Consider the following 24,883-nt stretch of genomic DNA (forward strand, 5'->3'; position numbering starts at 1 on the left):
ACGAAGATGGTGAAAGGCCTGGAGGGGAAGACGTACGAGGAATGGCTGAGGTCACTGGGCCTGTTCAGCCTGGAGAAGAGGAGGCTGAGGGGAGACCTCATCACAGTCTACAACTTCCTCGTAAGGGGGTGTCGAGAGGCAGGAGACCTATTCTCCATTATCACCAGTGACAGGACCCGCGGGAACGGGGTTAAGCTGAGGCAGGGGAAATTTAGGCTCGACATCAGGAGGGGGTTCTTCACAGAGAGGGTGGTTGCACACTGGAACAGGCTCCCCAGGGAAGTGGTCACTGCACCGAGCCTGTCTGAATTTAAGAAGAGATTGGACTGTGCACTTAGTCACATGGTCTGAACTTTTGGGTAGACCTGTGCGGTATCAAGAGTTGGACTTGATGATCCTTAAGGGTCCCTTCCAACTCAGGATATTCTATGATTCTATGATTCTATGAATGATCTGAAACTTCATACAGTTGTTTTCAGTTCAGTTATGGTCCTTTAGTCCCTTTTAACTTGAGTATCTTTATCTCATCTATAGGGTATGAACTGCCCCCCGCAGTTGGTGTGCTTCCATCACACAGCTGACCACTTTCTGGTGGTGGTTGCCCCACGCAGTTGGCAAGTTGGTAAGGCAGTTGGACTAACTCTCTAGTCTTGGGGAAGCTGTTCTGACAGCACCATGGGGCAACCTGTATCTGTATATATAGGAGATTCCAAGGTTTGCATTATTTAGGAATTTTTATTCCCATTCCACTTCAATGAAGACTTTCAGCACGTTTCTGAAGTTTTAGTATCTTTTATTTACTTTTTTTTTCAGAAAATGTTTGGAATTTCAATTTTACTTTCAGTTAAATCAGACCGTAGTGAAATCTTACTCATATAGTTATGCTTTTAACATTTGCCTGTTACACCATACTGTCAGAATCTTCTCACCTTTCCGTAGTATGACACGGAAATGTGACCTCAAAAATCTTATCCTCCATTTGTCTACTACATCTCAAAGTCATCAGCTGTGGGATTTGATGGCTGCCTCTTAGTTTATTGTTTTTCATATAGATGCCCTGAATTTTCAGCTTTATTTTTTGATAGTCCAATTACCATGTCAGATAGTTCATTAGTCTTCCAGTATTCCAGATATTATCTGAACCTCATTTGCCTTCAGGAGCTGTTAGACTCCATAATGGAATTATAACTTTGTAAAGAATTTAAGATTCTATTAATGTACAACAAATTAATTATTGGGAAAATCAGCTTCAAAGTTAATAGTTTCTGCGGGCTAGAGGCTGTCTTGCACAAACCCTGCCAGTGTGAAATAGACTGTAGATTTCAGTTAGTTTTACATTAACTAGATGATCAATTAAAACAGTTTTTGATTATTCTTAAAAAAAAAAAAAAAAAGGAAAGGAAAGAAAGAAATCTTCTACCTTAAACATATAAGTTTACTTTACCACTTGACTTCATAACTGCACGTACTAGTTTGTGCTTCTAAGTATTAACATTTTTAGGAGAACAATCATTCTTTAAATAGGACTCTTCCACCAAATAGTAAATTTTTTGCTTGTGAAATTCATGACAGTTCTTAAAGGCAATTCTCAAACATGAGATTTTTGTCAAAAACTGTTGTTTTTTTCAATTGTACTGTTTTATGTGTTCAGATTGCCTTTCGTAACTTAGGCTTTGCACACTCTTCACTTGCTATTGGAAGGGATAGAAACAATTGGGACCATTTAATCTCATAATCCTTGTTCTGAATATTTGACACTTAGTGTTTTGTAAGTGGCATTGCTTTTTGTGAATTTTCACAACTGAAAATGGGAAACATATCCCATAATCAGAAGTATGCAAAAAAAGATTGCTTAAACTGTAGTTGGTGATCTCCTGTTTTATTTTGTTAATTTTATCAAAGCTGTTATTTTAATATCCCTCCTTTACTGACCTCCAAAATAAGGCCGAAAGAATGTTAGTAAATTTGTCTGCAATATTCAGGTGGATATTCAGGAGCTCCTTTGACTTTAACCCAGACTAACACTTGATTGCGTTTTTCTACAATCCAACCCTGTTTCTTTTTTTATTTGTTTTTAGGGGAACTTTATCTATTTGGGCCAAGTGTTCCTGTGAGCTGCACTAGAACTAAATAAACCTTGAACAGTAGACATTATGCAATTATGGAAAGACATTGTCCTTGAAATTTTATGCTGAGGAAAAAAAAAACAGATTTAATAAATCTATGTGCAAATTGACTTTGCCTTAGAAAAAAGCTAGACCAAGCTCAATAACACTGTTTTAAGTAAGATGATGTGGCCAGTAGTGCCTGAATTAATGTCACTCGCTTTCTTTTTTCAGTTTCTTTTTTTGAGTATGATCTTACTGAAACCTCTTTCCCATATCTGCATTTTTCATGCCCTCTAGCCACAGATTCAGTTAGTTTTGCTAATTTTCTGGTTGGCTTTAATCTATTTTATTTACTTTTTTTTTCCTGAAAATGTTTGGAATTTCAATTTTTCTTTCAGTTAAGGCAGAACATAGTGAAATCTTATTCATATTTTATTGTACAGTAAGTAGTAAGCAGTAAGCTTCAATCTGAATTTGTTAATATTTTACAAAAATGTGAAAAACAGATTTAATGTTGAAAGAAATTGAAAGAATCCTCAACTTTAATATTTTTTGGCTTATCAGTAAATTCACATTTCTTTCTTCTTACTGTGGAGTCAGAAGAATTGGCAATAGCTTAGTCACTAAAGTATTCCTTTTATTAATTTGAAAACTGTGTCCTAGTTAGGTCAGATTGCTTTTATCAATAGGATGATTTTCAGTAAGGGAGTGTCTTGGTTCTAGAAAGAACAAGTATTAAGAGAAAACTCAAAATATGAGATCAGATAGTTTCAGTTACATGTTCTGTTAAATTAATGCAGTGATACCTTCTTTTAAATGTGGGGCACTGTACTGTGTTGCTCTTTTCATTCCTGGTAAGAGAAGACACCAGCTTTTGTAATTAATGTTGAACAGACTGCACATAAAGAAATTACAATGAACATTTATGGCCTGATTCAAAATCTGCGACAGTGTTTTCATTAATTTCAGCAGCCTTTGAACTGGTGCCAAAGTGCTTCTGCTCTGTTTGGATTCCTACATTTCAATGGCTCTAAGACTTCAAAATGGAAATGAATCTAGGCAGTTGGATTTTCATACCCCTGGGATTTCTGCTTTCACTTTCTTCTTGGTTTTGTGCTTTTTATGTCACTTTTCAGTGAAGTATGTTTTTTTGTTTTGCTCATTTCTATAGTGATTTCTTTAATTATTCTCTCTATTCAATTGGCTTAGAATATAAAAGGGGGGGGGGGGGGGGGTGAGGCACTGATCTGGGCTCTGAAATTAACCATCTCCACATTCTGAAGCTGATGCCAGAAGCTGTTTTTGTCTATCCCTCTGCCCTTCATCACTGCATGTCCTACAAGCTTTCACAGATGCTTCACGTTTCCTAACTTTATGCATCTGTAATGATGTACCTTATTTATTGGTATTTCCTAATATTGATGTATTTATTTTCTGTTTAAATGCAGCCTCATTGTATTCATCTACATTGATAATAGAAGCCAAACTTACATATATCTTATTATCCAGTTTCTGTATCTTTCTGTGTAGGAAGATTTCATCCAATGATAGCTACGTATAATGAATTTCATCACTGAATTGCCACAATGTAATTTCAAGGTGTTGGAACAAAAATTAAGATACCACGTACGGCACAATAAACATTCTTTCTTTTTTTTTTTTTCCCTTAATGCTTTAAAACAACAATAATAAAAAACCTACCTTGCACTATTTTCAATATGGAAGAATTCCGAGCAATGCTATTCATATTATGAAATAGCTTTGCAGAGTGGACTTCATGGTTACAGCTTAGAGTCAGTCTCCCCAAACTCTCCCAAATCCAATACGAATCAGATTTAATTTCTAAAATGAGGAGGAAGTTTAAACCAAGACTGTTCTGGAGTGCCACACAAGCAGCGTCCACTATCAACTACCATGTCGAGACAGTAAAAAATACATATCAACTGCCAGTTAAAAAACATTGATGTATGTACTAACAACAGCAGCACAATTAGTATCAAATAATAATAGAAAATCAGAAAAATAAAGGCACTTTTATAATGGAGAGGATGAACAAAAGTTATTCTTAAGTTCTTTGGGGATTTTTTAAGTCAGCTGTTCTCAACTATTGGAGCTGTAAATGTAGTATATTTTATCATTTAAAAGATGTTGTTTACTTTGCATCTTCCTTAGTTGTTCTGCAAACTTTTGAAAACCTTCAAATTTCTTCATTAAAAATTTTGGAAAAACAAATATTAATAAAAGTATTAGTAGTCAAAAGGTAACTTCAGAAATGAAGTGATATAAAGATGGATGGAGTTAAATTTAGAGTTTTTCATCAGTTTAAAGCTGAATTTATAAGGTAACTTCACAGCTGTACTGATAACTTTTAATACTCTATAAAGTAAAAGAGTTGAATAATAAGCTAACATTGTGAAAATACTGCAAATATATTTCCTTTACATACTAAGTTTGTAAATTTAATTTGAAATGATAAATTCAGGGAGCTTTTGAAACAAATATAACAATACTCAGCACATATTTGTTTGTTGTTTTGAACTGGGATCAAGCTATGCTCTCTTTATAAGTGCTGCTCAGCTGATGGTTTCTGATGTAAATATGGAACTTAATTAAAATTTGCCTGGATCTTGCAAGGTTCCCAAATCTGTTACATCCATAGAATTCTCTGGGGGGAATTTTCATATTTAATTTTCTAAAATGTAGAGCTTATCCTAGCAGGGTACTATTTTGGTTCTAGGTGTTGAAGGTTGGATAGCACTTAACCAGCTTGATGGAGCTGGAGGTAGTGCCCTGCATCTCCTCTTCAGTGTTGAGTGTCACAGAGCTACATTAAAATCTAGTCAAACTTTCCTTGTATTGTCAGATTTCAGTCTGAGATAATATCTTGTATGTGGCTACAGAATATGAATAAACTTACTTATTCAAGAGGGAAACAGAGAATGTGTAATTTCCAAAGGTAATATACAAAATAAGAAAAGATCTTTCTCCTATTTTCTCTTGCAGTCCTTGATCAAGGAAGAATGCACAAAATTTTTTATGCCTTATGCAGCAAACTTCATATTCTTAACAAACTCCCTACTAAAGCTGAAAAGTAATGAATGCAACGTTTAACCAAGATAACTCCAAAGCTTTCAAAGCTTTGGGTTGAATACTGTCTTTGAGCTGCATAACTTGAAAGCTTTCACTAGTGAATTTTATATAACCTTTATTCATTCACACTGGAACATTTATAACATATCATCTAAGTATTGCTAAGTAAAATGGTCATTACCTTAAGGTGTTGCTCAGTATTTATTTCTGCATTATTTCTGCAAATTATTTTTTTCCCACAAAGTTATTTAAAGTCATTTGAAGTTATTGAGGGTTGTCTGCATTATTTGTCTATATAACTACGGATGAGATATAAATACTGAGGTTTGGGCTAAGACTGTAAGGAATAACAAATTTTCACATAAAAATAAGCACATTTTGTTTTGGAAATCTTTCCTTAGATACTTTAAAAAAAAAAAAAAAGCCTTCCCAGGATATCTAATTAAAACTTATAGAAAACTTTCAGTAGTTTCTGAATTTTATTAATATAAATTTTGAATTTTGTCAGACATCCAGCCACTACTACAATTTATAACAAGTTTTACATTAACCTGTTGAAATCTTATTTGTTTGCATTAACAGCTTGTCACCCCTGTACAAAGTTTTCATTCTTCAGATTATGTTCTTGCAGATAAAGCATTGTCACATAACTTGTGCTAAACTAACGAATTCTGTCATTTTGAAAATCCTTCTTAATTTTTGAAAGAGCACAGAAAATGCAAAGCTTTATTTATTTATGTGACTTCCTTCTAACTTCTGTTGCTTTAACTCACAGGCTGGTCTTCCTCCCTAACCCCTTTGTTAACAAGTGGTGGTCCTGTCCCCCTGGGTGGCAGGCCCACCCTTCTTCACCAAGCTGCTGCCCAGGGAAATGTCACTTTATTATCAATGCTGCTTAATGAAGAAGGACTGGACATTAATTACTCTTGTGAAGATGGCTATTCTGCCTTGTATTCTGCTGCTACGAATGGACATACAGGTAAGTGATTCCAGGTTTTTTTACAACATTCATGTGAAGTCTTACTTCATTAGCTTTTAATATTAAATTAATCAAATGCACTTTTTTAAAAATGAAATTGAAACTGAGATATATAGTTTACATGACAAAAGTCATAGTATAGCATATAATATAAGCAAAACTTCTAGAAAAAAAAATTGGAACACAGAAAGGCATTCTTGCTTGTGGTAAAGTTCTGCACGAACATCCATTCTAATTCTCCACTCCCTTCCTATAAAAAGCCACCAGGTATCTTCACACCAAGTTCTTTGACAAATTTGATTATTTTTTTTTTTGTAACAAAGGCAAAAACTTGAAAGAACAAACTTTGCTTTACAGTAAGCAAGGCAGAATATGTCATCACCACTCTTTCTGCAGCAGCATTGAAAATGATGGAAGATGTTTTCAGAGTAGTGTGTTACTTGGGAAATCATTAAAATTAACTGTCTTTATTTTTGAACTAGATGAAATAGCCTCAGTTCATTCCCTACATTCTACTGAGGTAGTTAACAATTTTCTTTTTCTTTTCTCCACTTTTTCAGCCCTTAGTCTTGAGGAGGTAGCATCTCTGAACCTTCCAACAGCCAGTCTTCATATTTTTTAGGTACCTTAATAAAATGATTTAAAATTATATAGTAAAAGATACTAATTTTGTTGATACAAAGTCCAAGCAACGATTTTTACACCATTAACAAAGGCTTTTGAACAGCAACTTTCTCTAAATTTCTCTAAATTTTAGTGAAATCGGGATTATTTTTTACAAGAAAAGGTGGAATGTAGTGCCTTAAAAGCCACTGCATTCAAGACTACTTTGTTATTTTATCTAACAACGTATCTGTTAGTGACATAATCCCTGATTCACTTATTAAAATAGTATTTGGAGAAAAATATTCCTTTTTTTTCTGAAGTATTTTTAAAATCAGAGTGTAAAGCTAGGTTCCAAAATCCATAGCTAGGCAAATGGTATATGGTTTTCTGATAAATTCAGGGTTAATTTTGCTACCAGGCATGAGGATAGGAGGAATTTTCCCTTTGTTCAGAATGTATTTTGTCTTTCTTTGCTAGGTGCTATGATTTATCTCCTAGTAACATCTGGGCCTTTTCATCTGACAGATTCTTTGCTGTTGCAATGACCCTTATACTATTGCAAAAGTCCTTTATTTTATCTACTTCCTTTGGCACTTAGTATTTCTTGCAACTTTTTGTCTTCAGTATTAAGGGTCCACATTTATTATACAGTGGGGAATTTTTTTTTCCTCTTACTGAATGGATGTTCTGTAGATTTTCCTAGATTTATGTCCATTGGTGGTGTTTGTGGATGACAGTGCTTGCCCCAATTCTTCTTCTCTCATCTTGTATTCCTAATATATTTCCAAGCAAATGCCCTGATTTGCAGTTACAATTACTAAGCAGCTCTTACTGACAGCAAAGGCAACTTGATTTCTTGTTTTCTTGTCAAATTTTCAAATAATAGGCACTTGGAGAAGCATGAAGACAAAACAATACAAACAAGCATACACATATGCATCCTGTAGCTGTTTGGTACCTTTTACTTTTTAAGATAAAAAATATATGTATATATATAACTATAGTTTTAGTGTTGCACTTCTATTTACAGTTGACAGGATGTGAATAATACTTTGTTTTACAAATCGGATCTTAGTGACTAAGTGGATTGTATGAGTTCTTGAATGAGAGAATCACACAGCAGCAACACTGATGTCTTCTTAATATATTATGTGAAAATTGAGAGTGATGCAAACAATTAGATTTATAGTATTTTTGGAGAAAGGTTTTTGTGATTAATATGTAATCCTCTGTTTGTTACTTGCAGTTTGTTCCCAAGTGCATGGATAGATGCAGCTCTTCAAAATGCAGTCTTTTAAGAATAATGCTATGTAAAAACATGCAGATTTAAGAAAGGAATTATAGGGATAAATCTCATACTTTAAAAAGTCTTTGTTACTAGCTTTCTTAACTAAAAAGATGGAAAGAAGTGACACTGATGTAGTTTTTAAAAGGATAAAACCATACTAATTTTACAAAGTTTTTCATTATATTAAGTAGGATTGTCAATGGTAAGTTACTGTCTTTTGACTGATTTCTTTCTTTCTTTCTTTCTGTGGAAGACTTAACACATACGCTTAACCTGGAGGGTGAGAACACCATGATATGATTTATTGGGAATACATTCAACCTGGAGTTAGTGACTAAATAGATACAGCGATTTTAGGGACCCCTTGTTTTCTCTAAGTCAACTAACCAGATTTTTTTCTTTCTCCTGGGAAGTACTTGACCAGAAGAAAAGAGTAGCTCTAGACTTGTTAGGGGCCAGTGTAGTGAGTACCTTCCTTCAGAAACAACCACCATCTTGCAGAGTCTGGGAGGAGTGGAATGCAAATGATCTCCACATGCTTTCAGTGAAGACATATAGTATTTAAGATCTGTAGATATCTAAATAAAGGTAGAGCATACTGTAACCAAGACTGTGGCAGCAGCTGTTGTATGCTTGCAGCTCAGTCTATAGAGAAAAATGACAGCTATACAAGATAAGAGAACACTCAAATATTCTTTCCTAATCTGTTCTGTTTGCAAAAAGGATAGCCTTCCTGTTCAGAAACAGTTGCCCTTTGAGAGCTGCAGCTTGGGTTTTTTTTTCCAGCACATGAAGCTCATAGCAGCTTCTTTGTTTCTGTGCACACACACTGTCCTCAGTTCCATGGATCTGAGAGAAAAAACTTCACCCTAAAAATATACACTAAGTACTTTATTTCTGTTTGAATGGGCACTAGGAAACTGTTGTTATGATTTAACCACTAAATTGGGAGAGCTGAACAGATTGTTTGTCAGGCCATCTCGGTTTGATCCATTAACAAAACAGGAGCCACTTGAATCTATTATGTGTTTGATAACATGCACAACAGTTCACGTGGCTGATGCATAGAATGGTTTGTACTGGAAGGGACTTAAAGATCATCCAGTCCCAACTCCCTTGCCATAGATCTGGTCGCCCAAAGCCCCATGCATGTGCATACCTGACCAGTGGTGGCAATCCTGACCATTCTCTGCCACTCACGAGGTGGCTCAGAAAGAGAGAATTAAGCAGTAAGAGTTCCTGAAACAGAGATGTAAAGAAAATAATAATATTATCCAATAATAATATCCTTTGGACTCAGCTATGTGCTAATCACATGCTTTTTTGGTATAATCAATTTTCCTCTACCATGAGTATTTGGATGCTGTGGCACCATCATTGATAGGAAAAACTGGAATGGTTTGGGAAGTAGAATGGGGTGAGATGCAAAGACATAAAGCTACATGAAGTCAGCTCTGCCAAGCCACTGGATATATCTGCATGGTGTTTGCCAGCACTCTGGAGGAACTGACTACCCCGCTTTGATGGAGAGCAGTAAAGTCTCCAGGTGTTTGCTAATGAACTTCCACGTTTTATTTTGACCAAAACCTTTAATAAATGATGACATCAGTGTCTGTCTTGTACCTGCCCTTCTGCCCAGTCCTCCCCGCTGCTGATTACTTCTATGGCAGACAGCAGTGAACTGGAGTTAATGAGTCTGGATTGACCTCAATTATTCTCATCCAAATCCCAATTAAAATCCATCCAGAGGATGCAGGCTTCTTGGAGATTATTGCTCTTTTATGTGATGTGCTACCAGAACAGGTTGTGTAGACCTTGCTAGCTCACATGGTATGCCTTATGAAAGTAGCTATGCTTCCTCATGCTTGCACCTGGCCTGGAGAATAAAGAGCTCATTTCAGTGATCTTCATCAGAAACACTATTTTCACATAGATAAGCTACTACCTGAATGATCTGCCAATCAATAATTGTGAGTTAACTGTACCTTTCTGGAAAGGTGGTCTTGTTCTGTGCGTTCTTCGTTGCTTTTGCATGGCTAACGTATGCTTTGTGAAGAAACTAAAGAGTATTCTTGCCAAATACTTGAAACTGCTAGAAGAAAAAAAAATCAATATCCTTCAAAAACTTTAGAAGTATTTTAGGATAGCAAGCAGGAATCCTTTTCAATGTAAGACTGGGATTGACATTGGAAAGAGGTAAAAATGATGTCAACGTTAAAGTATTTTTTCCTGTTGCAAAGTGATTGAAAATATAATTTGCTTTTAATTAGTATTGTATTACATGTGGAAATACTAGTTAAATTTAGTTGACGGAGAGCTTCTTCATGACTTAAAAATACTACAGGTTAAATTAGGTAGTTTATCTTGACAAACAACTTTAAAAAAGAGGTGCCATTTCAAATCAGATTATGTATTTAAGAATCTTAATTTGCGATATAATGATTTTCAGTGTTTTAGAATCTTACTTCTTAATTTTAAATTATTTATTTAATCAGCTCCACAACATCTGCCATTAATATTTGTGACAGCAGTGAAAACATTCAGAAATGTTTCAGTCAGATTTCTAAATAATTCTAAAGGTATTTTTCTGGTGTCTAGAGATGAACTTTACTATTACAGCTTGGTCCAGGATCTTACTCAGTGCTGTAACAGGATGCATTAAGCTTGCTCAGAAACTGGGCCAGCAGTTTATAACTGGTGTTCAAGCTGAGCTTATTTTCAAGGTAGTAGTTTTAGCTACAAAAGATTTGTTTTATCTTGGTGTAGAAACAATTTTAAGAATATAGTGGAGATTTAGTGTTTTCTTCAAGCTTTATTGAATTAAATGATATTCCAACATATGTATGAACATCAGTATAATTACTATGTAATTAATTGTCTTAATTTAATTTAGCTTGGTGGAGTCAGGCTGCTATTATTTGTACCATGTTATTCTGGAAACATCTGAATAGGAAAAGTTTTGTTTTTTCTTTGCTTTTGTGATCTTATTAGTCATTGCAATCCCATGTCAAAGTGTCCTAAAAGAAGGTTGGCCAGCCTGCTGTTTGAGTTCTGTGCAATTTGTGAGCATTTCCACTGTGGCTGTCATTTTGGGGACTTGTCACATGGCTGTCAGTGGGACTGTGCTGCCATTGGGGGCTGCTGGTTAATTCAAATTTCCAGCTTCAGAAATACCTAAATTTAGCTAACACTAACAATGGGAGTTGCCATTAATGGGCATGTTTTTGGATCTCAGTAGAATCCAATCCAGGCCCTTTTTGCAGTAGAGCGGTGGTGCCCCGAGGGAGCAATTCTCCTCATCTCTCTCCTGCAAATTCTTTCCTGAGCTTCTACTTTGGTTTGCTATGATGTGTGGCGTATAGTCATAAAGGCTGGCAGCTATTGCTCCAAGATGATGCTCCTTGAGCAGGTTTCATTTTCTGGTAGTTTTAACCACTTGTTTTTGTTGCATCAGTCTATGTTTATTATCAATTTGTAGATTGTGTGAGATTGCTGCTGACTGCAGAAGCACAAGTTGATGCTGCTGATAAAAATGGCTTTACACCCTTGTGTTCAGCGGTTGCTCAGGGACATGTCAAGTAAGTGAAGTCTTAATATTTTTCTCATCAGCTATTACTCTCTTTGTATTCTGTTTACATTACTTTATATACTTTCCTTACATTGCACTACTATTGCATTCTTAACTGTCACTACTATTGCATTCTTAACTGTAAGTGCATTTAAATATCATTTACTGAAAGCAACCACTCAAATTCATATTCATATACTGTTCTGTTTTCAATATTTACCCATTTTTTTGTTTCCAGTTGCAGCTCTCAAGGTTGTTGAACATGTGTAGTCTTAGTAACCACAATGTGATGCTGGTCTACATGGTAGTCATACCTTTGGATTTCTTAATTTTCTTCATGTTCTCAGCCATAATACAGGTTTAACAGAGGAAGAAGGAAAGAAATTATTTGTGCATTAAATTTTTGAAGCATAGAGAAATGTGATGTATCATATACAGAGACAAAAGAACATTTATCTAAGTTTTCTTATAAGTGGTGGAATCAAATACTTTAAACAACCAAAAGAGTTTTTTTAATGTCTAAGTTTTTGTATCAGTAATTTTGAAAAACAGAAAATTATGTATGAGTCAAAGAATATTTCTAAGAACATACAGTAATTTCCTTTTATCTTTGAAGCTACTGTTTTAGAAAGATTGGTGTTTTATGACAGCGTGGTTTGAGAATTCTGTCATCTCTTTATATTGAGAACCAGTACACAACAATTCATCCAGATGATTTTTTTTCCTCCCTTTTCTTTAAGTGGAGGAGCTGAAAGCTAACCCCGTGTTTCTTTTTTGCAGCTTTACTGTGTATCATGGAATCATAGGAAATAGAACTGAAAGTTGGAAGCAGCTATTAGATAACATCTTCCAGAGCACCCTTATCCAGAATAAAGCTATTTTACAGATGCAAAGATGCAACTGTATCAAGTACATCAGTATGAGTAGGGGTCTTTATTACAGATGTTACATTTGTTTTATATATGTTTGGTTTTGTTTATCTTCAGTTTTTGATTTTATTTTTTTTTTAGTTTCAGATTTTAACATTTGTTTTTTTCTGTGATACAATAGCATATAGGAGTCAAAGTCTTAGTGTTGTTACACTGTGATAGGCCTTGTCCCACTAGGTTGTCCCTATCCTTTCTTATGATCTTCCATGGGTGTATAAGGAATATCAGAGATTGTTGCCACTTGTTAGAGAACTTCAAGCTTATCAACTAAGGAATACCTTTTGCTGGAAGTCTTTAAAGCAGAAACACCCCAGTAGGTGTTTTGAGCACAAAAATACATATCTAATGAAAAGTTTCAGTGTTTTACATAGAATCTGTAAAACATGTATGTGATTTGATAAGATGAACCAAAGGTACAACTTATTTTCTCTCACTAAAATAAATATCTTAGATTTTTTGGTTTGTTTCAATAGGAAGCTGTTTATGACTTAGCCTCACACTTTGTTTTATATTGTCTGCTGTTATGATACTTCAGACTTCATATTCTTTTTCTCTTAGACTTATTATGTAGCATGAAATCCCGAAACGCTTTTCTTCCTTTGACTTTCTTAGATATTAAACATGAACCAAATCGTAAAAGTGAGTGTAGAATAATAACAGGGCCAGATGAAAATATCAGAGAGACTGCAAATGCTTCTAGCTGTTTTTATTTGTTGATCACTTGAAATTTCTGGCTCAGCAAAAGTCTGTAATAGGCAAAATCTGGGGCAGTGTTGTAGTTTGTTTTCATTCGAGTGTTCTGTTGCATAGTCGGTGGTACTTGTGTTTCTGCAGCAGTAAGAATCTGGGGTTATTGACAACAATAAACTACTATCAATTACACACTATTTGTCTGTGGTAGATTTGCTAGCCAGTCCCCTGTGACAGACATGTCACTCGTGAACTGGGACGATATTGTTGTTCCAGCCATAGTTACGGACTCAGGAAAAAAATTGACAGCTCTTTGGGGTTGTTTGGTAATTCAGAAAATGCTCTCAAGTAAAACTTTGAAAATCATTTCCCATATGGTCCAAACCAAGCTGACCTCAACTGCTCTTAACGTAAAAAGTGAGCGTAGCATTTCCAGAGTCATCTAGTCCCCCAGGGAACACTGTAGGATATTCAACAACGTCTTCTTGAAGCTGTTATTTACGAACCTGCAATTAGACAGTCTTCCTTGAAGTGTCAGAGAATTAGAACTGCTAGATTTTTAAGAACCTGCTAGCATCATACAGTACAACAGCTTGAATACAATGCAAAATGACAGTACAGGTATTTCTGACACAGCAGACTCAAAACTCAATCTGCAGGTGCTTTATGGAGGTGTCTTGCTATGAGCCAATTTTAACACAATTTCTTTGTGATGGTATGTTTAGGGTGCATGTTCAATATATGATAAAGTAGAACATCAATTTTGTTTTCTTTCAGTTTATTTGAACATTTTCAGAAAGTGCAGCTTGATCATTCACACTGCAGTAAAAAAAAAGTCCTTATTTCTGACTAAATAAAACCCTTACTAAGAGTAGGTTTTTCTAAGTGCTTCTGTTTTTTCCTTTGTAATTTCTTACATTCTCATGTATATGTAATATTATATATATATATATATATATATAATATTGTTTAAGATATTTTGTCATCCTGTTTACTCTAGTATGGTCTCCTTACCTTTAGTTATATGGCATTGCGTTAGTTGCTCTCAGGCTTCAATGTTGCTATCCTTTTATTTTTATAGACTGATAAATACCGAACAAGGGAGATAGGGAGTTATCTTACATTAAAACCTTTTTGAACTGCAGAGGGAACAGGAGAGAATTAAGATTTTTGTAAAGTCTTCAGAGTTGCTGAAAACCTGGGTTTGGAAAGGGAAAAGGGGACAACCCTGTTATAAGAATCAGGAAGCGAACTGGACTTACTGCTACAAGGTCATGAGGAAGTACAGGATCTTGGATCCAAACTCAGGCCCCAAATGAGTCTCAAGTTCTCCTCAGCACTGCACCTCCTCTTCTGTCCTCCCTGCTCCAGTAGCTGCTGCCAACACACCCCAAACCATCCTGCCCCTTTTGCTGTCCCTTCCAGTTTGCTTCTCATTTGCTGGTTTCTAAAGCTAGTGCAACCAACAAACAAAGCTCCCAGTAATTTGATAAGAGGAATGGGAGTTGCTGTGTTTTGTTTGTTTTCTTCTTGAAACTATTTTAAACATCAGTAGTCACAAAAGAAATGCTACTTTATTGCTCAGCTGTCATAAAGTTTTTTATTTGCCTTGTGAAATTGTTTTAAATAACATTTATATAATAACAATAAATACATCTACATTAGTTTAAGATTTATGGGTTTAAAGTAACTTGATTTTCCATCTTTATTGTACATTAGTATAAAATTATATACATATGTACATATGATGAATAAAATCATGGGTTGATCTGTATCTCTACAATCAGTACTTTACCCCCCCCCAAAAGAAAAAAAAAAGATATTTAAATATTGTAAGTTTTAAAGTTTTTGAATGTCAAATATGGGATAATTGTACTAACTTATTGTTTGCTGTAGGTGTGCAGAATTATTAATTATGTATCAGGCTGATATTAACCATGCTGCTGAAAGAGGACAGACACCTTTGTACCTGGCTTGTAAAAATGGAAATAATGATTGTATTAAGCTCTTGTTGAAAGGAGGAGCAGATCGAACAGTAAAAACCAGTGTAAGTGAAAGTAGTTTTTAAAGTTAAAATACATTGTATAATCCTGAATAATTACAAACACCGAGGAAATATTTACATTGAAGTATTTATTTAAAGTTTTCTTTAAAGCTGGACTATGTCATGTCATTTGAAATTAGTATTATTTTCTTTTCATCCTACTTTCTTTTTTTTGTTAAGCTGTGTGTTTTGTCTAAAATCTCCTGAGGTACATGACTTCCATATCATTTTACATACTTCAGATTCTGTCTGCAATTTGCTCTACAGACTATTCTTCAGCACGAGACATGCAAAACAGGACTCTTCTGTTTTGAATTATTTTAAGGTGGAAAGGTGGAGATAAAGATGTTTTTTCCACCTTTTATGTTATGAGGTATTGTTGTCTTTGAGGGACACCACCCCCACCCCACCCCCCAGATTTGCTAGCCAGTATTGTAATGTCTCATATCACAAATGACAGAATATGGCAAAAAAGAAATCAAGCATGCAGGAAAAAAGGAGGAGGACTGTCTCAAAATTAACATCTAGCTACTATCTGGGTACCACTCTTTTCAGGTAGTTTCCTGATTTTTTTTCCTGAAGATTTTGAAGTAAGCATGACAGTAAATGTGGGGTATAGGCTGTCCAGAAACAGAAAAGAGTGTTAGCTTCACAGTACATTTTGCTAAGCATATAGGGGATTTTTTGGATTCATTTATGATGGGTTTCAAAAGTAAATATTTTTTTACTTGAGATGAGAGAAAGTTGTGATGTCAAACACGTGAAAATATCTGGTAAATTGATTAATGCAATATGATACAGATTATTGAACATTAGTCATGTTAATTTGATACGTAGTAAGGAAGCAATCTTCTAGCAGCAAGTACAGTCCTTTATTACTTACACTGTTCTAAATGCCTTGAAGTCTCCATCCATTGCCCTGTCCTTGTAGAAAACTGTAAACTTAGTGTGCTACATTTCCTTCCCTCTCATTCCTACACCTCAAACATATACAAGTAACTCCATATTCCCCAAAGATTATGTTGTCACTCTTGCCTATCTTGTCAATTTCCAAACGGAGCATTCCATTCAGATTCATTGCTGATATGAGTTCTGCAGACATTTTCCTATGTGTTTGGTGGGAGTGTGCTTTTTGCTTTTGTTTCTTCAGGATGGCTGGTCACCCATTCACGCAGCAGTGGATTCTGGTAATGTTGACAGTCTCAAGCTCCTGATGTACTATGGAGAGCCAAACAATGAGAACTCTTTACCTGATATAGAGCCTAATTCAGACTACTTTGATTTGGAGAAGACAGAAGATGGCTGTAGCAGTAGAGGAAAACCTGTTGTTTCTGCAGACCTCATCAACCATGCTGACAAAGAGGGTTGGACTGCTGCTCACATAGCAGCATCAAAAGGCTTTAAGGTCAGTCTATGTGAACAAGTTACAGTAATGTGCTAGAATTTAGGCAAGATAAATCCTTTTTTCACTTTGAATACTTTGAATTTCACTTTGAAACATGAATACCTGAGATTCAGACTTTCAAAGTTAAGCTGAAGTGAATCCCACCGTAAATGCCAGGTTATTGGGTGACATGTATTTAACAAAGATGTTAAATGGATATAGTTTACAGTTGCAGTTAGGGACAGTTTAACTACAAACAATTTCCCTGCAGCAAAAGAAATATTAATCACATCTGTGCAATAATACATTATTTAATTACTTATTTTGGGCAGCCTTTTTATCAGGCAGATAATAAGCTTGGGGGCAGGAAAACTGATAATATGGAGACATCTGACAGGTTTAACTGATTACACACAGGAACGTTTCTGGACACGGAATAGTGTTCTTGACTATTGAGAAGATTGATTTATTTATATGACAGCTGTCAGTCAGATCTTACTGTGACACTTTTACCCAAGGAGAAAATAAAGAACAATTACTAAACACAGAACAGAGTGAATTAGGATAATGCAGTGCAATATTTCAAAAAGTATCTTGTGATTGCATGCCTAATTCAATATCTGCCATTATATTTGCTTTTTTCCTAATAAATTTGCTATGAAAAATTCATAATAGCCACAGATTTGAGAGTTAGTATATTAAGATATGTTTATTTATTTTGTTAAATGCATTTTTTGACTCAAGAAAAATGTTTGGGCTATTGAGAAGCTAAAGAATGCTTAATACATCTTTTAAGTACTATTAACAATTCATCTCTGTTCTCTAATCCTTTATCTGTACTGCCTCTGCTGTGTCCTTCATGACACTACATGATAGTTGCATGTAAACAGTTCTGGCACTTGCACAGCAGTTCAAGATTGTTAGGCGTAAGACATTCACAGGTGAATTATTGTAAATCAGCTGCTTGTTGCTGCTCTGCAGGTCAACAAAACTTCTTATTCTGCTGAGGAAATAAGCTTCATTTTTTGTTCTTTCCCACCTCTTTTTTTTCCCTTCTTACTTCCTACTTTTAGCCTCACAGTTCAATCCTCCCCATTCTGCTATCTGCCACTTATTACATTCATTTGAGAAACACTTAACTTACAAACCTGATGAGAATATACAGGATGGTTTTGTTTTGTTTTGTTTTGTTTTTCTTCCTCCTGTTTATTTTTTTATGGAGAATTTAGTGAGCTAATTAATTTTTGAAATGTTTAGCAAGTGCTGGAACTGCTATATAGTAAAATCTATCTCATGGGAAGCTAGGGCTTAAATGACTGAAATGTGTCAGAGTATCATATGTACTGACAGATTTCTTTCTGTAACAGCAGATACAAAACAGGTAACAAAAGCCAAACTTGGAACGATTGGAACATTTATAAGCTGCTTCTCTGTATTTTTGAGATTTGTTTCTCTGCTACAATTAGATTCAGAGTTTAACAATATAATAATAATTAGTATCATTAGCAATGGCGTATTTTTTGATTAGGATATGTCCTTGAAGGCATGTCTGAAGATGACAATGCTTTCATGCAGGCCACCTCTATTGTTGTTGAATGGGTGATCATTAAAAATCAGGAATTAATTGGTCTTCTGACCACTGATTTCAAATCAAAATTTGAAATGTATTTTTGTGAGCACTTTTTTTTCCTAGTTTTGAAACACCCATATAATTGATTTATTTTGGTTACAGTATGATTGTACCAATTAAAATTTATCTGCTTGTAGCTTGTTTCTAATGAACTATAATGATTTTTTGCTTTTGTCAACCGTGCCCCTCTCTCTCTCTGTCTCTCTCCCTCTCTCTATATATATGTGTGTGTGTGTGTGTGTCTGTGTATATATATATATATATATATATTCAGTCTTCAAAGTTTAAATGGCAATCAATCATGGTGTTGGTATCGACACTGTATGATCTACAAAATGTTTGTGCTCTGAGTTTAGTATAAATGCATTGTTATTATTTCACTGCATCGCTACTAAGCCTGGAGAAATTTGGGTTTATCTGCCAAAGGAGAGGCTTGCAAGGTGATTTTAAAAGATTGTTTTTCTTTTGCTGTGTACCAGTAAGATGTCAGGCATGATGGAATCTTATACTTGCTGAAATGGAAAGGGAAAACTGGTTCTATGGATTCGTTTGAATAGTTTCCTGATTTAGTCTTTATTAAGCTTTAGAATTGCCTTTTTAGTATTGCTTGAACATCGAGGAACAGATTTTCAAAACAGGATGTATTGAAATGTCTCTGTTGTATTGTATTGTGATGTAGGGCTTCTGTTGCCTTATGTGAATATCTTAACTAGTGGCCAGATGTTAAGAACTGCTCATTTCAATGGATCAGCACTTGATGCTTGAAGACTGTAGAAGCCTGGTTATGTTATGTTCTGCTTTTTCAAAATCTTCGTTTGAGACTTTCAAGACTGGTGTATAAAATATTTTTACACCTTGTTTTCAGCTCAGTGAGGAATATTGCTTGGACACTCATATATAGAATTTCTGTAGCTGATCTTTGGAAATGCATGTATGTGAATTTCAGTTAGGAGTCTTAATTACATATTGGTAGAACTCTGCAATGCAGCAAATGGACAATTAAATAATACAGCTCTTACCTTTGCAGAACTGTCTAGAAATCCTTTGTAGCCATGGTGGACTAGAGGCTGAAAGAAAAGATAAGTGTAATCGAACATTGCATGATGTTGCTACTGATGATTGTAAACATCTCCTAGAAAACTTAAGTAAGTAATTGCTATCAATAATGTATAAAAATCGTTTTAGTAAAGAACTTGTGGGTTAAAAAAATTTGTCACCACAAAATTTTCTTACTTCAGCAAGTTACTATTCTCCAAATTTTGCAAAAGCGTATGATAAAATTTTGCTGGAGAGTGTCACATGATTTATATCTTCATGTTTTTGATCCATTTGAAAAGATGGTATATATTGTACATACGCAAGCATCCATATCCTTGTAAAATTTTTGAATTTAATATTAGTAGCTAATTTTTCTAAAGCTATTATCTTCTTTGACCTTCATTTTCATCTTTTAATCAGATTCTTGCAGAAAAAATCACTGAGTGTTGGATAGCTGTCATATTTCCTCAGGCTAAGACAATCATCTAGTCTTTAAAAGCACAGTTTTATTTGTCACTTGTTTATAGTGTTAGGGATTGTTTGTTTATTATTCAAAGCAAGTCTTAGAGAAAATTTCAAGCAATTTCTTCTTACCCACATGAATAACTTCTGTGAGAAGATTGTTCTTTTCTTGGAACCTGTCTAATTCCTTGTCTGTAAGTTTTCTTAAAGTTCAGTAGAGCTGGCTTACCCCTGTATTTCTTGAGTTACAACTTAGTCCATCCACTCACAATTTCTGTTTTCTCTATTTTTCTGTATAGTCAGAAGTACCGGCTTTGTAGATTTGTACGCTTTGATTTATTCACTTTATTTTGTGTTTGCATTGTGGGATGTAGGTCTGCGATTAGTGAAGTTCATTGATTATCAACAAACTAAAGAAGCTTTCTCTGAGCTGTTTTTGATTTTCATCTTCAGCTATTATAACATCTGGGTTCCTACAATTTTACCATAGGTGCACAACTCACTTTATGATAGAAACTTCTCCTCTGTGGTCTACTTCTTTATCAGACTGAAGCTAGTTTCCAATGGCTGAATCTGTAGCCTGCTAAATAGATGCTTGTATTATTTTCATCAGTCCTAATCTCCTGTCAGTCTGGTCAGGCTTATCATGAATCCAACTGCTTTTATCAGGTCAGAACCTTTGCGCTGCATTTCCCATATGGTTCATTTGTTAAGCCTGTAGTTCACATCACCGCAATCATAATTAGCTCCCCCCACACATGCACACACAGTATCTGATCTGTAGAAGCTTGGAAATAATTCTGTTGGATATGGATGTACACCTCACCGAGCCAAGACTGCATTTGGGGTAAACTGGGTATGTGCCATCCTCTGCCTTCCTCACAATCCAGTAAGGTTTTCACTGTAAGGAGTTATATGCATGTAGGACACTTAAGATGTGCACCGACCTATCTGAATGACTGGGGGCCAGGATTGCCAGCTACTCTGTAGAGGTCACCTGCACTGAAGTTTTGGCATACACTGTAACTCCATCCTAGGGGTCTGTTCCCTTGTAGAGAACCCCCTCTGTTTTTTACAGTCATTACTCATTTCCATGAAGTCCAGACATCAGAAGGGCAAGTCTTTGATACATTTCTCACAATCCTATATCTGAAGGATGCCCCTGAGTGATCTTTTCCCTATGGTTGGCTAATGTATTTAAATCAGAGCTTTTGTGAAGTCAGAAAATCCTCATTGGTTTGTATCAGCTGAAGATTTGGCTTCTGAGCTCAAAACCAAAACTAAGATAATATTGCAAGATTCCAGGATAAGCTGACATCATTTTTTTGCATTGCACTTATTTTAGATTACATGAATAATTTCTGAAATGTACTGGTTTTGCAGTAAGCTTGAAAATAGTTTCATTTTCATTTTTAGTAATCTGATTAATCTATACAGATTGCTGCTTCTCTTGAGTTTTATTCCAGTTTTCAAAGAGTAAGCTTCAAAATAACTAAGTTGATTTTATTGTATGTTTCTTGTATGTGGATGTAAATTTTCTACTTTCTTCTTTTAAAATTTTCTTAGCGTTTATTCAATAGCAAATCAAATACACAGTTCTAAGTTAATTTTCTTACATTTTATTTAAAGACATTTGGCCCAACTAACTGTGTTTTCCAGTTATGCACTAGAGCCAATGAATTCCTTTCTGCATTGATAATAAAATGTGCACAACCACAATAAACTGAAATATTAGGAAGCATGCTACTGTCTTAATTTATAATAAATTAGTCTATGAAGAGGAAAACAAAGATTAAGTAAATTTCATCTTTCCCCTAATTATTTGAGCATGATAATACTGATTTTTTTGTAATAGACACCTTGATATTTATTTTTCATTATTGCTCTGATTTTGTGGTGGTGACCTGCACTCTGCTTTTACATCTGCTCTTCTGTAGCAGGAGTTATGTTATGGCTTTCCTTTTAAATATGAGGTGTTACTGGTCTTTAATAATGTAATTTTTATTGAGTTTTACAGTTTTTCTCATTTTTGTTTTTCTGTTTTTCAACAGATGCTCTTAATGTACCTGTAAGGATTTCAGTCAGTGGCATTGAACCAGCCCATTGTGGTACAGAGGAATTTGATACAGAAAACACAATATGTGCTTTAAATATCCGCAAACAGACATCATGGGATGATTTTTCGAAAGCAGTAAATCAGGCAGTGACAAATCATTTCCAAGCAATCGCTTCTGATGGATGGAGGAGCCTAGAAGACCTGTCATATAATAGTGCTGCAGAATCCAGCATTGGTCTCAGTGCAAGCAGTATATTATCTGTCAAACTAGGTATGATTATTGGTGTAATAAAAGCAAAAATGAATGATTTTCCTGAATTCGTGAAATCTTATTTCATCCCATAGTTTAAAATATACTAAAAGTTACTTGTGACAGTTGCTGAATGTTATCAGTGCTTTCATGTCTATACACTCGTTTAATAAAACATTTTTATACTCACTAAGTATTACTATAAAGAAGTAGAGTAAGATAAAAATATCTTAGGTTTCTTGATCTTTTAGATGTCAGACTAAGAAAGGCCAATACTAAGTATGAAATTTTGAACATTGCTGGCATGAAAGTATGCTTTTGTTTTAACTGTGTATGGTACTTTAACATCATCTTGGGGACCAACCATAAGGTCCTAGGACATTTAGTCCTTTACTCGGTTTAGTACTCCAGAGGAGGTATCTGTATTACATGTGAAACAAAAGGAGTTAAACCAAAGCCCACACTATCATCTGTACAGTACACCCAGACTGTACAGTAAATCCAGAATGTAAATCATCAGCCTAGGTAGAACAGAACTACCCCTGTTTTATGTAGCTTCACTTATCAATGTATAATATAAAAGTATTTTAAAAGAATCAAAATAATGAGAAAATTGACCAGAATGTGGTAGTACTAACAGTTGCATAGGACACTGAAAATTCATGTATATCATCTTCTCCACCTCTCCCCAAAGAAAAAAAAATACCACCACCAACAAAATAAATCTATTTCTATTTGACTATGCAAATTATGTTCTTTTACTTACAGGGTAGTGTATTACATGTAAAGATGTAAAGACAATCTAGCTATTAACTTGTCTATTAATTGGCAGAAAACATCAGTATCATCAGTCATATATCAAATAATAGTATAATTTAGTACATGAGACTGGTCTATTTGTCAAATTGGTCAGTGTATACAAACAATTTGTAAGTAATTGTATATGTGTAAGTATAGGATACTTTACATAGATGCAAAGAATCTCTCGTTTTTTCTTTTTGATAGGAAACATTTCATGGTCAACAGGTCAGATTTTTTCCCAACCACCATGGGACTTTCTGAAGAAGAACAGAGCTGAACATATCACAGTGTTTTTGATTGGTAATTTTCAATTCATATTTTTCAGTTTTGACTGTTTAAACACTCCATGAAATACATAATTTGAGAATCATTTACTGTTGGTTTTGTTCTTCAACATTACTCAGTCCTTAGAAATATCATATCCGGTCAATTGTTTAGCTTGATTTGAAAGGGCTTACAACATTTAGAAAATATGGTGGCACACAAAAGCCCTACTGTCTTTTTTGATTGTATGGTAGTATCCATTTTACGTATGTCATGGATAACTCTGAATCTGTGTAGCTAGATGCCTTTCATTTCTTTGTTATTTTAATTTGCATAGCCTGTAATTTTAGGAGGTCGCTGTAGAAACAGTATAAAAAGCATGTGTATCCATTATACATGCTTATCAACATGAGAGATTTAGAAATGTTATTTGCTTATCTGTTTTTTAAAGGACCTCAAGAAGGCTGCCTAAATAGTGTGACTTACGCATCTATGATCCATCTTCAGACTCTTCAGAATTACCTCCGCCTGGTGAGTACCAAGCTAACTTCTCTCCACATGCTATTCATATGTGAAATTATTACATTAATAGAGGTGACTTTAAAAAAGCCTCCTACTCTAGGAATGTCAAGATTTCTAAAAAATTAAGTAGGATGAAAGCTGCTACTTTAAAATAAAATTCCCGCTAAACATTCTCCCAATAATTTTAGTCATGTGAGGGCATTCCCTTCATTCTTTAAACAATTGCCATCTGATTAACTAATGTTTAAGAAAATATATTAAAAAATCTTTGATATCTTATTTATTTCCAAAGTGATTTCATTCTACTTTTTGAGGGAAAAGTAAATTAGAAATCATGTAAGCAATTATTTCAGACTTTAATTTTATTATCAGCTTATATACATAAAAGATATCTGTGTGTATATATGTGTGTGTGTGTGTGTATATATGTGTGTATATATACATATCCTGTAACTCCTATAAGTTATTTAATATCTGAAAATGTAGGGATAATTGGGTAATGTGAGTTAACTTTCTTAGATCATTTGTTTTAATATTGATCATCAAATCGGAATTAGTTTAAAAAACTACATAAATTCTGCTATGTCCTAGGATAACATTTTAGGTTGTTTAGAAGAGCAGTTGTATGTCATAGATTTCTGCTGTGTTCAACAATATTGCACAATGATGTGTGTGTATTCTCTTAATTACTTTTTATAGATGAAGTAATAGTTCATCTATCTAATAGTAATAGTAACAGTTAAGATAGACAAAATAATTTTTATTCTGCTACATCATAATTTTATAATTAACCCATTTCAACTGGAAATAAAGTCCTTACACTAAGTCCATAAGTCCTTTGCAGTGACTTAAACTACTCTTTAATGATTGTAACATTATTTTGATATATCTATTCTAATGTGAATCAAGAAATGTGATTATCTGTGATTCCTAGACATGTCCTTCCTACATGAATATTCAAGTTAATGAAAAGAATATTTTTTTTCATATGGTTTTACAAATAAAGATATAAATAGGAACTTCCCCTTTGAAAATATTGTGGTATGCAAACATTGTCTATTTTATATCTTACATAGTAAGAATTATCAACTCCAGTAGTGCAAAACAAAGAATTTCATCATTTATTAGGCTCTGATTCTCATGTGTGTAAAAGAAAAAAAAAAATAAAAATCAA

At 34.5% G+C, this 24,883-nt stretch overlaps 1 protein-coding gene across 2 annotated transcripts in view; it reads left to right on the forward strand.

Moving 5' to 3' along the window:
- Positions 1 to 24,883, forward strand: part of CTTNBP2 (cortactin binding protein 2) — a 91,236-nt gene that overhangs the window by 43,609 nt on the left and 22,744 nt on the right. For both annotated transcript variants that reach the window (XM_083800035.1, XM_083800036.1), the window contains exons 5-12: positions 5,974 to 6,177; positions 11,550 to 11,649; positions 15,155 to 15,305; positions 16,453 to 16,707; positions 19,344 to 19,461; positions 21,868 to 22,143; positions 23,128 to 23,223; positions 23,639 to 23,718. In XM_083800035.1, coding sequence (XP_083656161.1) covers positions 5,974 to 6,177; positions 11,550 to 11,649; positions 15,155 to 15,305; positions 16,453 to 16,707; positions 19,344 to 19,461; positions 21,868 to 22,143; positions 23,128 to 23,223; positions 23,639 to 23,718 — 1,280 coding nt within the window. The remainder of the gene's footprint in view (positions 1 to 5,973; positions 6,178 to 11,549; positions 11,650 to 15,154; positions 15,306 to 16,452; positions 16,708 to 19,343; positions 19,462 to 21,867; positions 22,144 to 23,127; positions 23,224 to 23,638; positions 23,719 to 24,883) is intronic.

Source organism: Anser anser (genome assembly GCF_964211835.1).
Source record: "Anser anser genome assembly, chromosome: 1".
Lineage (NCBI taxonomy): Eukaryota > Metazoa > Chordata > Aves > Anseriformes > Anatidae > Anser > Anser anser.